This window comes from Sesamum indicum, linkage group LG9 (genome assembly GCF_000512975.1).
Source record: "Sesamum indicum cultivar Zhongzhi No. 13 linkage group LG9, S_indicum_v1.0, whole genome shotgun sequence".
Taxonomy (NCBI): Eukaryota; Viridiplantae; Streptophyta; class Magnoliopsida; order Lamiales; family Pedaliaceae; genus Sesamum; species Sesamum indicum.
Window position 1 is genome coordinate 3716222 of NC_026153.1, and position 15280 is coordinate 3731501.

Consider the following 15280-nt stretch of genomic DNA (forward strand, 5'->3'; position numbering starts at 1 on the left):
ACCCACGAGACTTAAATCAATAATTTCGGTACCTATTAAAACGGAACCAAAAAATCTTCATTATAAATTTTTATTTTTATAAAAAATCCATATTCGAATTTTGATTCACTTTATCAAATCTTGCTTTTTAGTATTTAATTAATCGTTCTATTTATTTGACAAAAGAATAAAGTTTACCAAAATATCAAATCAAAATTCTATTATTATCACAACCATATCAATTAATTTAGTTCAATATTCGATATAATATTTTTTGACGTACTAAATTTTTTGTTCGAGATTTATCGAATGAACACTCCTAGATTAAACCGTTGATGTTAAAAAGCCGCTCATGTTTCAACCAACATTATGTCAATATTATCACACGAAACACCACACAAAACAAATAAAAACCAGACATTTTAACAACAAAAGAACCATCTAAAGATTCATGAAAAGATGGGTTTTGAGTGACAAACAAAGGCAAGAAAGTAGCTTTCTGCACATTATTAGTCTCAGCTGATAGGTCTCATCCTGAGGCATATAACATACTCAAGACACAGCAGAAGATGCAGAAAGCAAGAATATTTACAATACTTAGGTCCCTCAACTTGGACACGGCAAGAGAAAATCACTCGCTCATCGTCAACTAGTACCCTCCTTGTATGAAAGCATTTAAGCGGTTTAGCTCGTCCCGGTGCTCGCTCACCACCGCGCGCACGACGTCTCCTATGGACACCATTCCGATCATTCCAGTGTCGTTGATCACCGGTATGTGCCTGATGCGGTTATCTGCCAGTTTCAGGAACCGATCAAGGTTACATTTGGATGGAAGAATATGAAAAGATGGGAGCTATAGGATTTGAAATATATTGTAATGTGGGAAAACAAGATGAAATTCATTAGCTCCAAATCCATCGAACCGAACACAGCCCAACTTTTCAGTTTCATCGACATGCAAAGTGGAGAAACGATACCTGTCATCAGCTGCATTGCCTTCAAAACTTTAGTGTCTGGCGTTACTGTAATGAGTTTGTTCTGTAATCAGCACATCACAATAGCTCAGTTGAACAGCAACGTTTGTTGCTGTCGACCATACTTTTGCACTAAAAATAGAACCTATAAGCAATTTTCTTGCCGGAACTTGTCAGGAAACATACTCATACCTCCTCAGTCATAATGTCCCCGACCTTCGTTGACTTGGATGACCTTCCATGGAGAATCATTTTCCTCAAGTAATCTGGACCGAGACAACATAGAAAATCACACCAGTTAACTAGGTCTATGAAGTTTGCACGTCAAGATTCTTCGCCACATTCAAAGTTCTTTTGTGAAATTTGTGTAGTGATAGGAATTCAGTAGAAGAGCCTGTAATATCTTTGCCATCCTCCATCATTTGCAATGTATAGAACATAAACAACCGGATACCAACATAGAAACGTCATATGCTCACTATCGTCGTTTTTCTTTCACAAATATTCAAGTTCCATGTTCGAGATTCTTGTAGCCAACCAAAAAATGTTTTTGCTCAATAGTCAAGAGGACGGGACAACAGAGAATAGGAGGACCATCAGTACTCCGATAGATAAAATCTCAATGAACATCTGTCTAAAGGTTATGTTTTGTCCCTAATATGCCTTCATAGCAAAGTTAATTCTATAATAGGACACATCCAAACTGATCTTATGACAAGGATGTTGATTTAATGAAATGATATACCTCGTTCTGTTATGATTCCAGCAATTGCCTTCTGCTCTCCTGGTTTAACGACGACCAGAGCTCCAACGTTGTGCTGAGTCATCTGCATTTGAAAAATTCATCATATCAATTTGACCCAGCGGCAAAAGAAAAATATGAAACCAAACTGATACAAGCATTAAATATTAGATCGAGCGAAGTAGAAAGTTCATGTTGAAAATAAATTAGAGAAGATCCATACCGACTTCACAGCATCATAGACGGAGTCATCGGTTGTGCACCAGAGCCAGGACCCATCAGCACCCTTCCCTTTGGCTGCCAGAATGTCTGAAATCTTGGTGCTCTCAAAACCGTGCTCTTCAATGCGAGCAGCTGAGGTCGATTCATGGCGTGTAAACATAAGAGACCGCGTTGCTGGAGGGACCACACGCACATGATGAAGAATCGCATTCTTGAGCACATTCCTGTGTGAGAAGATTGCTCGAATTCCTCCTTGCATTGTTCCTAAAGTACAAGAAAGATCACTAAAAGTCCAAGAAACATGGGAGTGTAATTCAGTTAGCAGTTGATTCTCCTCCGTAATTGGAAAGAGGACTAGTTTCTTGACGGATTATTCCATCCAAAACCTATCATGTGATAGAATTTTCGGAGAGTCCACCTTGGGATCCATATTACTAAACAGAACAAGCTATTAGCAGAGCAATGGCTCAACAAATCACCTAAACAGGATGACAAGAGGAGCCAACGAGCACGAATGGGATAAGATCAAAACTTTTATACTGCATAAAGAAGAAATCTGGCCAGCATTATCACCTTCACAACCCATCAAAATACCCTCATCTTTCACTGAAATTACATTCAATCTTCCTTAAATTTCTTCAGATTACAATCATTCAGACCATTTGTGATTATCCATTTTTACAAGATCTTAGCACAAACCATCCAAACAAGACTTTCTTCAAAAGAAACACACACACACACACATACTAGACTGACGAATCCTATGTTGAAAATCATGTTTTTACATTCAGACACATAAATCTTCGAGAACGAGAACTACGAGACCCTTCATCCACTCATATAATCCCCAATGCATCAAAACACACACACACTCCTACTAACAAGATGAGGAACCCGTACTGAAAATTCCTGATTTTACATATTAGACATAGATAAATCTTCACGGACTGCCCGAACCTTCATCCATTCAAACATCAAACACACACACACACACACACACACATCCCTACATACAAGACTGACGAGTCCCACATAAAAAATCCTGCTTTTTCATTCAACCACATATAAATCTTCAAGAGCAGCAAGACCCTTCGTCCATTTATATAACCCCAAACATACAAACACACAGAGTACTGTCAAAGATCAGATCAGATTTGTGGGTTACCTGGACCGAGATATTTCTTGATGTGAGAGTTTCGCCTCAGCTAGCAGAGTAAAGTGAAAGCAAACGTCACAAGAAAACTGAACTCTTTTCAGTTAGACCAGCCACACACAACCAAGAACGCCACTCTTCTTGTGAATCATTACATATATAGATATAGATATAGATATAGATATAGAGATAGAGAGAGAGATCAATGTACATTATGAGGTTGTGTCAGCTGAAAGCCACTTGTCATCTGTAACTGTACTCCTTACAAGAAGATCACGACCCTTCAACTCTCCATGTGTGCTGCTTTTGTATTTTTTTGCCTCAAATGTTTCCAAGATTCTTATCCTTGAAACAAAAATAAACTAATCAAAAAAAATAAATAAATAAACCAAAAAATAAACAATTATTATATGAATAAATGGTTTTTTAATAGCAGATGTTAAGACCCCAACCTTTTCTATAGGGGTGAAAAAAAAGTTAAAATCCTCCAAAACTATCCAAATTAAATTGAGTCGAATTATTTTTTATAATTTATTTTTTAAAAATTAATTTTAAATTTAGAGTAAAATCAAATCATATTATTAGTTTAATTTTAATATAGAGTTAAAAAAAATTGCACCACGCCGTTAAATAAATAATATTTTTTAAATTAGATATATAATAATTTCATAAAATAATTAATTTTTTTTTATAAGAATTTCATATTCGAATTATATAATCCCAAAATTCATATATTAGCAAAGATCCATGTCAAAAAACTCGTTTTTTAATATTTGTATTTGAACTTTATACAAAAAGAAATATATATGTTTAATTCTTTAAACTCATTCATATTTAATCCCAATTGATTATTGTCCCAATTTCTCATTCAGTTTTTCTCCCTTCTTTTTTTTTTTCCTCCCCCTTTTCCTCTTCTCTCTTTTCTCTCTTACAGTTTTCTTTATTTTGTTTTTCTGCTTTTTATTTTTGTTCTCTCTAAAATTGACCATTTTCCTTTGTTGGATTAAGTATTTTCTTGTTGGAATAATATATATGTTCTTATATCTTAATCCACTTATTAAAGTTATGGAGAGTTTTGGTGGTCTATGATGTATAATATTGGTCTGTTTTGCTTACTACATACAAATACTTGTTTCATTTCTTGACTTTTGTCAGTATCAATATCTTATTTTTGTTATTAGTATTAAAACAGCCAAATCGCCCTTATCATCCTAAAACCGCATAAAACTGCACCTTTTTGTTTTAGTTTTAAAAGTGGCAATTTAAAAAATTATTCTATAAAATTGTCAATAGCAATTCGATTTGCAAATAGCTTTAAAAAAATCAAAATCGCAGCGTGAGCATCCCTACTTTTCGAATCCCACCTATATGTGTATTGGTTTAATTTAATAGTAATGATTAATATATTATAATAATTATAATTATATAATTTCATATTAATAATTGATATATATTTTTATAATTAAAATTTATGATATAATTATAATTAATTTACAAAAAAATTAATAACTTGTGATTAGAGTTTAAAGACTATTTCTGATCATTTCTACTTTTCAAAGAATGATATTTTACTTTAATAAAAGTTAAAATTTATAGTAAAGTTGAAAGTTGATTGTGTTCGTCAATATATAATAATAATAATAATAATAATAATAATAATATAAATAAAAATATTATAACCACATATATTACATAATGATTATTATTAAAAATCGGAAAATAGTAAAAAAAAAACATGTATGGTTTATTTATAAAGAGAAAGAAAATCAAAACATATAAAAGCTCTCAAAATAGGTGTTGTCACTTCAAAGTATTTCTGTTTAGTGCTCATTCGATCCTGTAATCAAACAATTCAAACCCACATTTTAAGTACAAAAAATATTTTTAAGTACAAATATTATTTTTTATATTGTTTGGTTCATTTTTTAATAATCATTTTGTCGAATTAAAATTTAATTTCTGCATTTTCTCATTATTTAATTATCTATTATGTCCATTAAATAATTATTTATTTTCTCAATTAACCTTAAGAGCAAAGTTATTTTTTGAATTTAGCTACAATTTGTATTTTATATAATCAATTATAAAAATATGAATTCAAATGATAAAATAATATCTTTTTTTAAATTTAATTATTTTATAATCAATTATGAAACGAACAAACAAGATTACGACAGGACGGTGGACTTAGGTAGACAAAAAATGAAAATAATAATTCAAGAACATAAATAATACAATGATGTCAGTCTGATTATTTAATGAAAATAGTATTATTCTAGTCATAGTACATCATAACATCAGTTTCAGAATATCAATAATAGAATATTATTACAAGGGTGTTCCCTATATAAATTAATTACATTATTAAAAGATGGAACCATTCAATGAATCAAGCATTATTACTTGCCACACCGTAATTTATAATTTATTTGTACTTAAATTGTTCAATTTAAATTATTTTTATATTAAATAAATTATTTATTATTTAATTGATTTTTTTTTTTAATTATTAATTAATAATATAAAAAATATATATTATATTTATTTTAGATTAGTCGAATTCGATTGGACTAAAAAAAAAAAAGAAAGGAAAAAAGTTATTGGGATGTGATGGGGTTCAATTAATGTTAGTAGTAGACAATTTGGAATATATCCATTACCTTACACAAATAGGTAATCAGAACTTGAAGCAGCGTTTCCACCATACGCAAACACGGTGTAACATTTTGGCAACTAGTAGTCGAATCCGTTGCAATCTGAATATTTCACTTATTTGGTTGATTAAGTGAATAAATTAGCTAAAATGCGATTCCTTCTAAAATGGAAATTTGTTGCGTACTTCAATTTCTTGCTATAAATCAGCAGCTTATATTCTTGCAAAAATAATAAAATATACTTAAAAATATTAAATTAATCGAATTTGGTTCAAATTTGATTCAATTAAAATCGTTTAAACTCAATTAGATCAATAATCAAAACAAATTCAAATATAATCTTTTAAACTCAAATAATAATAAAATCAAGCTTGAAAAGTAATAATGTATCCAGCTCAACTTTAATAATTTAGAGCTCTATTCACAACATGTAATTCACCAACTCTAACCAAGTGTTGTTGAATGAGCCCATCTGCATCTATATAGATATTTGAATATTGATCCGCACCTTGACTTTTAAAACACTAAACAAAGCCCGAGAGCATTAAGTCCTTACTTTCTAACACCAAAAGGTTAGGCAATAGGAAAGTGTTACTGATGCAGCCACACAATTTTGATGGAATCAATAAATCTCTATTTTTTCACCAAATTATGCATAACAGTAGTGAAAATCTACAGTCTTGTGGGGAATCAAATACCTCGAACCTGCAAAATCAACTACAAGTGATTCTGATTATGTCGTAGCAGCTGTTGCTGCCAACAAAACAATGTCTTACTAGACAACAAGTACAAAACTGATCCTTTGATTCTTGTCCGAGGGGAGAAATATCTCCCTCACCATCCCCATTGCTTGCAACAATCAGCTTAAAACGGAAAGTTGGAAAGAATATGGTTTCGGTTCTATTCTCCCACTGTCAGTCCAAAACCGAATTTGTAATCTTTCTTCCTATGATCTATCTGCAAGACAAAATTGTCCAGAGGCATTAAAAATTATGGGAGGAAAAGGCAAGCGAAGATATTTCAGAAAATTGGAATTGTTTAGCCTGTGAATCTCACCTCAGCAGAAAGAAGAAAGTTAAGACCCATATTGAATCGCTCTTCCAGGAAAGCAGCGACGACACCGTTAGAATCAATCTTGCCTCTTAACCGGCACTGCCAAGGAGACCAGAAACCTTGCTCTTATCCAACAGAGGTAAAGAGATATTGGGGCCAAAATTGTGATACTAGTCCAGAAAACAACTCAAGATGAAATACCATCAAAGAATTGATTCTTGAAATTTCATACGCCAAGATAGTGAAAGTCCGAACATGTGAATTTCACTCTAGAACACTCCTAATTGTATTATCAGTAAGATGCCAAGCACAAGAAAAAGATGAGGAATATCCAAATTACTTGGACAATGAGAATTCGACTTTGGTCCCTTGCACCAAAGAAAAAACCCTAGCAGAAGGCTAAATTAGAGATACATGTATATGGTTGTTGCTAGTCTTTGTCAAAGCGAATTACCACCAACCAGATTAAAGATATCAACTAAAGAAACTTCATTTTACCATAACATAGAAGAAGCATCTAATATTTAGATTATATCAACTAAAGATTAGTAATCTATCAGAAGTAAGATACCAGTAATTGCATTGCATTGATAGCAATTACCCTGAGAGTTGAAACATGAGCAAGTTTCCATGTGATATTTCACATACAGATGGACAAGAATGCTGAAAAGATAAAATCCATACTCACACAACATAGTCTTTCCTAGAATATACCAGATCTCAACAACTAACTAATAACTAGGTCTTCCCAGAACAAGGTAGCTAGCTCAAGAAACCAAGAACTATACTGCAAGGAACTTCGAGTTATTCCAATTAAAGTTACCTGCCGAAGGATATAATCATAACCAAAGCTGGCTGTGACATCCCTAGACATATAGTTGTACATGAAGTCTGATGCTAGAGAAACCTAAATGTAGAGAAAAAAATTATTAACCAACAGAGAGCGTGAAAGAAACATAAAAATGTTAGATGTGCAAAATTATGGAACATGTATTGAACTAGAAACTAGTTTACCTTTTCAGATACTTTCTGAACATAACTTAAGGCAACCATACCAGTGCTAGCAACTTGTCCAGTTGCGACCTACATGAGAAGCAGCAACCAGTAATTACAAATTCTTAAAACAATTCAGTCATTTGCTTCTAACTTAAATCATTCAAGTCTCAACGTGGAAAAACATTAAGAAATTTCAACCCCCACTTTCTCAAAGGTTGAAAAGGAAACAGAAGTAAAACGGTTATTTACCTGGTTTCTCTTCACTATTTTGATAAGCATATAATTAATTGCAAGATATTTACAGCATATAAACTCATATGTCTAGACAGCTGAAATTGTTTGATCCTTGTGTTCTTCAATATGTTACCCACCAAGGCTTGTCTTCTATCATCATTTCAGAGCCCAAACCCCTTCTTCTTCTGATTCTTCCTTTTTTTTTTTCCACAAGTATGTCTTAGTGAATAACATCAAATAGTGGCACCACACGGTTTGAAAATAATTCATATTTCAAGTGAAACAATAAAATCATGCCTCTTGGCCCATCAACACATCCAGATACAGCCATCAACACAATAAAGGGAAACATATAGCTTAATAACATACAGAATACAACTTGTAAATTTGAATGGACGCACATAAAGCCACTTGCCTATACAGATAGAGTTTATAAATATATAAACATAAAAGCGACACAGTGAGTTTACAATTTAATTGTTCCTCCATTCTGTTAACAGAATCTTAATTTACCGGGGAGAATATCCACCAGCATGTAAATTCAAGCCAAAATCACAAACTGTGCATTTTTTATGCGATGACTATAAATTGTGCAACTAAAAATGGAAAGAAAGTCTTCAATGAAATAGGAATCAACCTTCGTTGTTGTAGTCAATAAAGAAGATTCAGTTAACTGAGATGCTATATGATTTGAGACTTAAACCATGTATTGGAACCAAAAATAAAGAAAACATTACCATCTTGTCGGTGTTGTAACGTGCAGCATAGCCAATGCCAGATTTCCGATGTTGACCAGCCCAGAATACTTCACCACCCAAGGATAAATGAGGAGTCACACTCTGCAAACATACATAAAAACAATCAGTATAACTGCAAAGTGCAACCCACCTTTGGCTTTTATCAAGTTCAGATTTATTCCCCTCACCCTTTAACCATAACAAGAAGATATTTTTGTTAGCCGAAGAATTTACTTCATCTGCAGTTTCACCTTCAAAGACTAATCTAAATATAGTGAAGCTCAGCATTCTCCACAAGTTTATTGGCCTTCCTATGGTGTGAATTGTTTGATTTCAAATGAAATGAAGATGTTAACATATGATGCTCTTAATTTGCAAGAAACTGAAACCACAAAGATAAATTTGCGTCACTCTGACTTTTTAAGACAAAAGCATACATCCTTTTTAAGGGAGGAAACTGCACAATGTTTTACCAAATATATTAAAAATGGGAGGAATAATCTATACCAACAACGAAATAAAACAGGCTAAACAGCATCCTAAGTATTACATACAAACAACAGATGGTAGCACCTGGCAGTTTGAGTCTTGGTTCTGGGAGAAATAAAAAGCAATATCATTTTTCTTCTACTCATAAGTGCTCCAATCACAAGAATATATCTCATGCCATCTTCACTCCGCTTGGACTGAATGGTACAGGGGTGTTTAATGTGGTAGATATCCTTGATATTCCATTGTCATTTTTCCGTTTGGTCACTCTCATTCATAGGAGACGGAACTACTGATGCCCGTTGGTATTAACTTTCGCAAAACAGTTGTTTTTCTCACCTTGCATAATCAAGTGATTCTCAACTAGGGGTGTAAACAAGCCAAGCTCGGCAAAAATTCTAGCTCGAGTTCGAGCTTTTGATTTTGAGCTCGATCTCAAGCTTTTTTTTTATTTTTTAATTTTATCATTAAAGTGAAAATTATTTTAGAAGTTTATTTGTTATGTTAGATTGACAAGCCCAAATTATTTTTACCAAAAATATATTCCTAATTTTCTTCAACTAATAGATAATTTAAAAAATCAATAATTACTATAAAATAAAATATACTATGAACTTACTAATTTGTTGATTAAGCTTATTTTTGTATAGAAACTAGATATATAAATAAAACTAGCATATTTATTAATAGCTAAATTTAAAATATGTGATATTACTTAATAATTATAATATATGAGTTAAATATATAATAAAAATTTTAAAAATAAATGATAAAAAAATTGAAAAAGAATAAAAAAAGCCTCGCGAGCTTCTGAACAGATTTTGGGCTCGAGCTCAAGTCAAGCTCCAAACCGAGCCAGCTCGCAAGGCGTCTGCCACCCCTATTCTCAACTTTCCCTTTCAATTTGTAGATTTGAAAAGTAAGGCTCCTTTTAGGACAACAGTGCTACCATAATTTGAGTTCACAAAATGAAAAAATAATGATGAAGAGTTACAGACACCCCAGAAAGAATGTATCTCATAGTCTTCGCATCCAAAGTAAACTTACTGATGACTTAGTGTAACCATTTAGACCCGACAAGACCTTCTACAAAAGACTATTATCAATTTTTCTTGACTTATACCTCGTGAAGTAATTATGAAAGAACCTTAATCTAGTTAATGGAGTCACGTACCCCTGATTTTTTCAGAGGTCTCCCTGTGGGGCAGTAGAAAGAGAAACAACAGAAATGCACCACCATTAGCAATATTTGCCCTATTCGACTCAAGGGGAAGAAGAATACTAGCTAGGTATAGTCCTCACAAGCTTGTTGCACAGGGCAAGAGCATCTTGCAGTGCAGAAGCCCCCTGAATTAATCTATATTCCAGATGTCCTTTCCTAAACCAGAAAACTTGAAAAGACAATGAAGTAGATAAACTCTTCATTTACTAATTAATACTGCACCAAAGTTCTCCATGAAGACCATCAATGCTTTCTTTTTCAGAAAATGTCACCCTGCCCCTTGATCTAGGAGAGAAGGAATGTGAGCACAAGGTGTCACTTTAAAACTCAGTTCCCTAGCTAGTTTTGCAAGCCAAAGGTAGAGTAAGAACAAAGCAAAGAAACACTTAGAAGAAAAAACCCCGACATCTATTACTACTTCCCAAAGTTGAAAGTCCAAAAATTGGAAATTAGAATAATGCAATCCAAGCTATCCATCAGATTCATGAAAAAGGGAAGTGATGCATGTAACATGATCTCAACCTAATTCACAAGACAATCGCATTGCATACTCATGCCCCAAACTTCAAACGGTTCTCATAGATATCCACAACTAGGGGAGATCATCAGCATGCACATGATTTCTGGTTTCCAGTATGTCTATTCTTTAAATAAATACTTTCAAATCAAATATCAGATAATTCACCTGGATGTAACTTGCACCAAATAAGGCCCCATTCCCCAGTTGAAACTGAGTCCTATAATCTGATCCCTGTACATAGTTATATAGCATAAGCTGTTAGCTTCAGTTGACATCAATCCAGTATCAAACTGGCATCAATTGTAAGACAGTTCCATGCAACAGGGCAGATCAATATTTAAATCAATTAGTTAAAAACATATATGCAGGAATTCATAAGCATTACAATGACACCACTAATTCTACACTTAAAAGTGACCCACATACCTCAAAACTAGTTGTATAACACTTACCTTATAGTCAAAATTAAACATGCCATGTGACATATGTGGCTCATTTGTAAGCTGCAGAGGAAAAAGAACAGATACTATTAACTTATAGGTATGAACTGACAAATCTTGTAACAGCTCTTGGGCTTGTCAACTCGAAAACTCCTGCTACAAGTGGATAGATATAATATGCGTACTTGAGCATTGCCCTTGAGAGTAAGATTCTCAGTCAAATCACACTTCAGTCTTGCATTTAATCTCCCGTCTGTCATCACTCTCCCGAAAAGCATCAACTGTCAAAGAACAAGCAACCATCCATGGTTAAATCAAGTACTTGTTACAATCACAAATGCTAGTAATAAAATGAACAAACCTTTGGGTCTATAAAGTTAGCACCAAACTCATAGTGGGCAGTGGGAATTTTAATTGTTTCAGATGACTGAGAAGGAATTTCTGTAGGTCCCATCATCACACTGGTGAAAATTAAAACAGCAATCATTAATACTAATGCAGGGAGAGGGAAGCTAATATGGAAAAAAAGAAAATGAAATGGAAAACAAAGGTGAGTGAGATACAAGATTAAACTAATATAGTTAAGGAATTGTGAAGCCACCTATGGCTGAGTGAAAATTTCTGATTGAGTCCTTTAGTAAAGTCAAATCGCATTCCCTCAAAGAGTTCTGGTTTCAAGGACACTGCCAATAGCAACCAATATAATTAGCATTTGAAATACAGTAACTTAATGACACTAGCATCTTTCACAACTCTTTTTCGGAGGTCCTTTCACACCCATAAATTTGGCATTATGTTCATAGAGCAATAACAAGTTCACTGCTCCACCTGCACTGGTTCAAATGTAAAACTTAATTTGCATTGAACATCTAAATTCGGTACATGGCTCCTCACTAAAAGACTCAAACAAGCAGTTTTAGTTTCGGAGAGCTCATGCAGATGATGCAATCACTAAGTGCCACCTAACAACAAAGCACCAACTAAAGAGTACAGAATGAAGCTCAGGTTATTAGTAGTGAGCTCTAAACCAGCTTGTGATCAAGCTAATGCCAAGAATGACAATTTGCGATCTGCCCTTTCAAAGTCAAAAGAACCGAAATAAAGCAACTGATTCTACTCACGCAACCAATCTCCTCCTACTAGGGTTTAACACAAAAATAGAGAAAAAAAAACATAAAACATAAGTCCTGGCATTAACTAATATGATCCTCAAACAATTATGAAATTCACCATCTAGAAACTACAAGAGTAAAAGCAGAAACAAGCACAAAGCAGGGATCAAATTGCAGCAACAGTGATGATAGACAAAAGGAGGGGCAAAATGAGGATAAAAGAAACAGGAAGAACACAAACTTAGAGCTTCACGGTGAATTTCTTCATAAGGAATGGGGCAAGGAAGATTCAAGTAATCCACTTTCTGCTGCTGGGCGGCGGGCGGTGGAGTCGTTGCCGTAGCAGGCGACGGAGGAAGAAGGGTTGCCATTGCCGGATTCTGTTTCCGATTCCTAATCGAAATTCAAATAAAAAAGAAGAAGAAGAGGAGTAAATTTGATTCTTCTTCTTTTGGTAGAGAGTGACAGAGCGGCTATTATATGGCAACACAACTGAGAAAAACCCTTTCCCTAAATTACAAAACCCCTTACCCACCCACACGCCCTATGCTTGACCCGACCCGTTTTGTGGCCACTTCGGTCCTATAGCGGGCCCCGTACGGTCGGAAAAGATGAATGAAGATTGAAGAATACTCTCTATATTTTGACAAGAGATTGGTTGCCGTTTTTGTAAAAGCTTCTGCTTCTATTTTTATTTTTATGGTAAAAATAAATTATTAAGTATATGCGTAAGTTAAACATTAATTAAAGTTAGTAATATTTGAAAATAAATGCACCATCTACAAAAAAGTTAATATTATGATAAGTTAAAGAAGTTGGTCGATAATTGTTTATAACTTTTAATTTTAATTAATTTAAACAATTTAAAGGTAGATATTGTAAATTAATATTTTTCAACTTATTTTGATAAATGTCTATTTTGAATAGCTGCAAATACTTTATGATAGTAATAAATTATATTTAATAACTCTAATATTTATTTTTTTATCTAATAAATTTAGTTAAAATTTATCAAAATTATTGATATTTAATAACAAATTAAATAAAATTTTATATTTATATCTAATCGATTTATTACTGACATATAATTTTTTTTTATCAAACTACTTTTATACGATCTTACAAGCTAATGTATGTGAAGAGATAGACTTACACTCTTACAAGAGTAGTTTGATCAAAAAATATTTGTTCTTAACTACAATGAATCAATAATAAGTGAATAAGAGGCAATTATGTATTTTTACTTGTTCTTTTATTAATATCAATAAATTCAATAAATTTTAATTAATGAATGCATATATTTATTAGACGAAAATAATGTTAGATGTATCAGATTCAATTTCTCATAACACATGATGTTTACGTATAATTACGCAAAATATCATAAAATGATAGTGTAATTAGCAATTTCAAAAAGTAGAGTAAAAAACTCGACAAAAAATAGCACCGTATTTCAACTAATATAGCTTCACGATTTTTCTGCATATATGTCCGAATCACTAGTCCATTTTATTAGTATGAAAATTATTCATTATTTTAATAAGAATTAGTGTACAATATCAAGATTATACTACAAGAGAAAAGTTGGGATAATGACTCATAAAAAAAATGCGTATGAATATAGTGTTGTGGCAAGATGGGTACAAAAAGATTACAAAATTTACGATCCTAATCGTCCACTAACACCACCAACTCCAATAGAGGAATACGAAGTAACATAAACTATATAATTTTTAAATTTAAAATAAATATATACTAAAATAAGTTAAAAAATAAAATTGAATAAAAATATTATAACATCAACAAATATTAAATGATACTAGATCAAGAAAAAATACATTTTTTGGTTGGGGGGGGGGGGAAGGGGGTTTCATATTATTATGTGGAGAATTCACAATTACTTGAAATTCAGAGGACGTGTTATCAAATTATCCCAGGGGAAAGAAGAGAAAATAGAAAAAGTTGGATGGGTCGAAACCCTAGTAATAATTAAGAAGGTCCAGAAGGAAAAATCTCACAATCTGCTTGCCAAATCGATAGATCGAAGCCCTCGTTTTCCTCTCAGCTGGCCACTGGAAGCAGCCAGAGAAGCCCGTAAACGATCGCTTTCAGCCAATTTCATCCCAAGTTCAAGCTTCGACCTTAATCGGACCCTAGCCTCGAATTTCAGTAAGAGGAAACAACAGTACATAGGAGAATACTAGAGTATAACTAAGGGTGGTGGTGTTGGCGGTGAAGTAATTCAGGTTACAATGCTGAAAAACCCTGGTATGGATTCACCGGCAGCCGCGCCACCGTTAAGCGCTACGCTCCTCCCAATCAACGGTACTAACTCTTGTTTTGGTACATGTGTCTCTGTCAGTTCGATTGTTTTTTGTTTCTTTTTTCTTTTTTTAGTTTGAGTATTTTGGGAATAATGTGAAGGATTATTTGATGCATGCAGGAATCGATCACTTGGCAGGCGCAAATCCGGAGGAGGTAACTTGATTTGATGCATAGAATAGGTTCATGTTTTTGTTGATCTGCGTGCATTTTTCTGATTTTTAGTTTTGTGACTAGTTATTTACTTTTTCATGGTTTTGCAGTTAATAGGTATCTTTGGTGCTCGCAGTTGACTTACGTTTTAACTTATGCTTCTTGAGCCAATCTTACTTGCAATTTAATGCATTTACTTGTTGAGTTAGATGCGAGATATTTAATCTACAAAGCTTCTGCTTTTGGTCAATCATTTTCTTCATCCCCCCCCCCCCCCC

The 15280-nt window shown here is 33.2% G+C and overlaps 2 protein-coding genes and 1 non-coding gene across 4 annotated transcripts in view; 1 reads left to right on the forward strand and 2 right to left on the reverse strand.

Moving 5' to 3' along the window:
- Window positions 385–3236, reverse strand: LOC105170486 (CBS domain-containing protein CBSX3, mitochondrial-like). Of its 2 annotated transcripts, XM_011091260.2 has the most exons (6): window positions 3083–3236; window positions 1919–2181; window positions 1699–1780; window positions 1146–1219; window positions 957–1017; window positions 629–771 (listed from the first exon to the last, which is right to left on the reverse strand). In XM_011091260.2, exons 2-6 carry the CDS (start codon window positions 2174–2176, stop codon window positions 629–631), a joined length of 618 nt encoding a protein of 205 aa, XP_011089562.1. In that variant the 5' UTR covers window positions 2177–2181; window positions 3083–3236. The 2 variants fall into 2 exon arrangements, with proteins under 2 accessions (XP_020552660.1, XP_011089562.1); XM_020697001.1 differs by lacking the exon at window positions 3083–3236 and having other exon boundaries at window positions 385–771; window positions 1919–2176.
- Window positions 6336–13041, reverse strand: LOC105170487 (mitochondrial import receptor subunit TOM40-1). The gene is made up of 11 exons (XM_011091261.2): window positions 12769–13041; window positions 12017–12098; window positions 11777–11876; window positions 11601–11696; window positions 11428–11478; window positions 11141–11206; window positions 8745–8846; window positions 7792–7860; window positions 7601–7684; window positions 6781–6876; window positions 6336–6681 (listed from the first exon to the last, which is right to left on the reverse strand). The coding sequence occupies exons 1-11, from the start codon at window positions 12896–12898 to the stop codon at window positions 6625–6627; spliced, it is 933 nt and encodes a 310-aa protein (XP_011089563.1). The 5' UTR covers window positions 12899–13041; the 3' UTR covers window positions 6336–6624.
- LOC105170849 overlaps window positions 14508–15280 on the forward strand; it is a 6106-nt gene continuing 5333 nt past the window's right edge. The window contains exons 1-2 of the transcript XR_002287793.1: window positions 14508–14852; window positions 14971–15005. This is a non-coding gene — a transcript (uncharacterized LOC105170849). The remainder of the gene's footprint in view (window positions 14853–14970; window positions 15006–15280) is intronic.

Coding starts and splice junctions, on each gene's coding strand:
- LOC105170486 (XM_020697001.1), bottom strand. CDS start 2,176: ATGCAAGGAGGAATTCGAGCAATCTTCTCACACAGGAATGTGCTCAAG. Junction 1,220..1,698: donor TGGAATCATAACAGAACGAG/GTATATCATTTC, acceptor GTCTCGGTCCAG/ATTACTTGAGGAAAATGATT. Junction 1,018..1,145: donor GGGACATTATGACTGAGGAG/GTATGAGTATGT, acceptor TGCTGATTACAG/AACAAACTCATTACAGTAAC.
- LOC105170487 (XM_011091261.2), bottom strand. CDS start 12,898: ATGGCAACCCTTCTTCCTCCGTCGCCTGCTACGGCAACGACTCCACCG. Junction 11,877..12,016: donor AAATTTTCACTCAGCCATAG/GTGGCTTCACAA, acceptor AATTTTCACCAG/TGTGATGATGGGACCTACAG. Junction 8,847..11,140: donor TTGGTGCAAGTTACATCCAG/GTGAATTATCTG, acceptor GTATGTTTGCAG/AGTGTGACTCCTCATTTATC.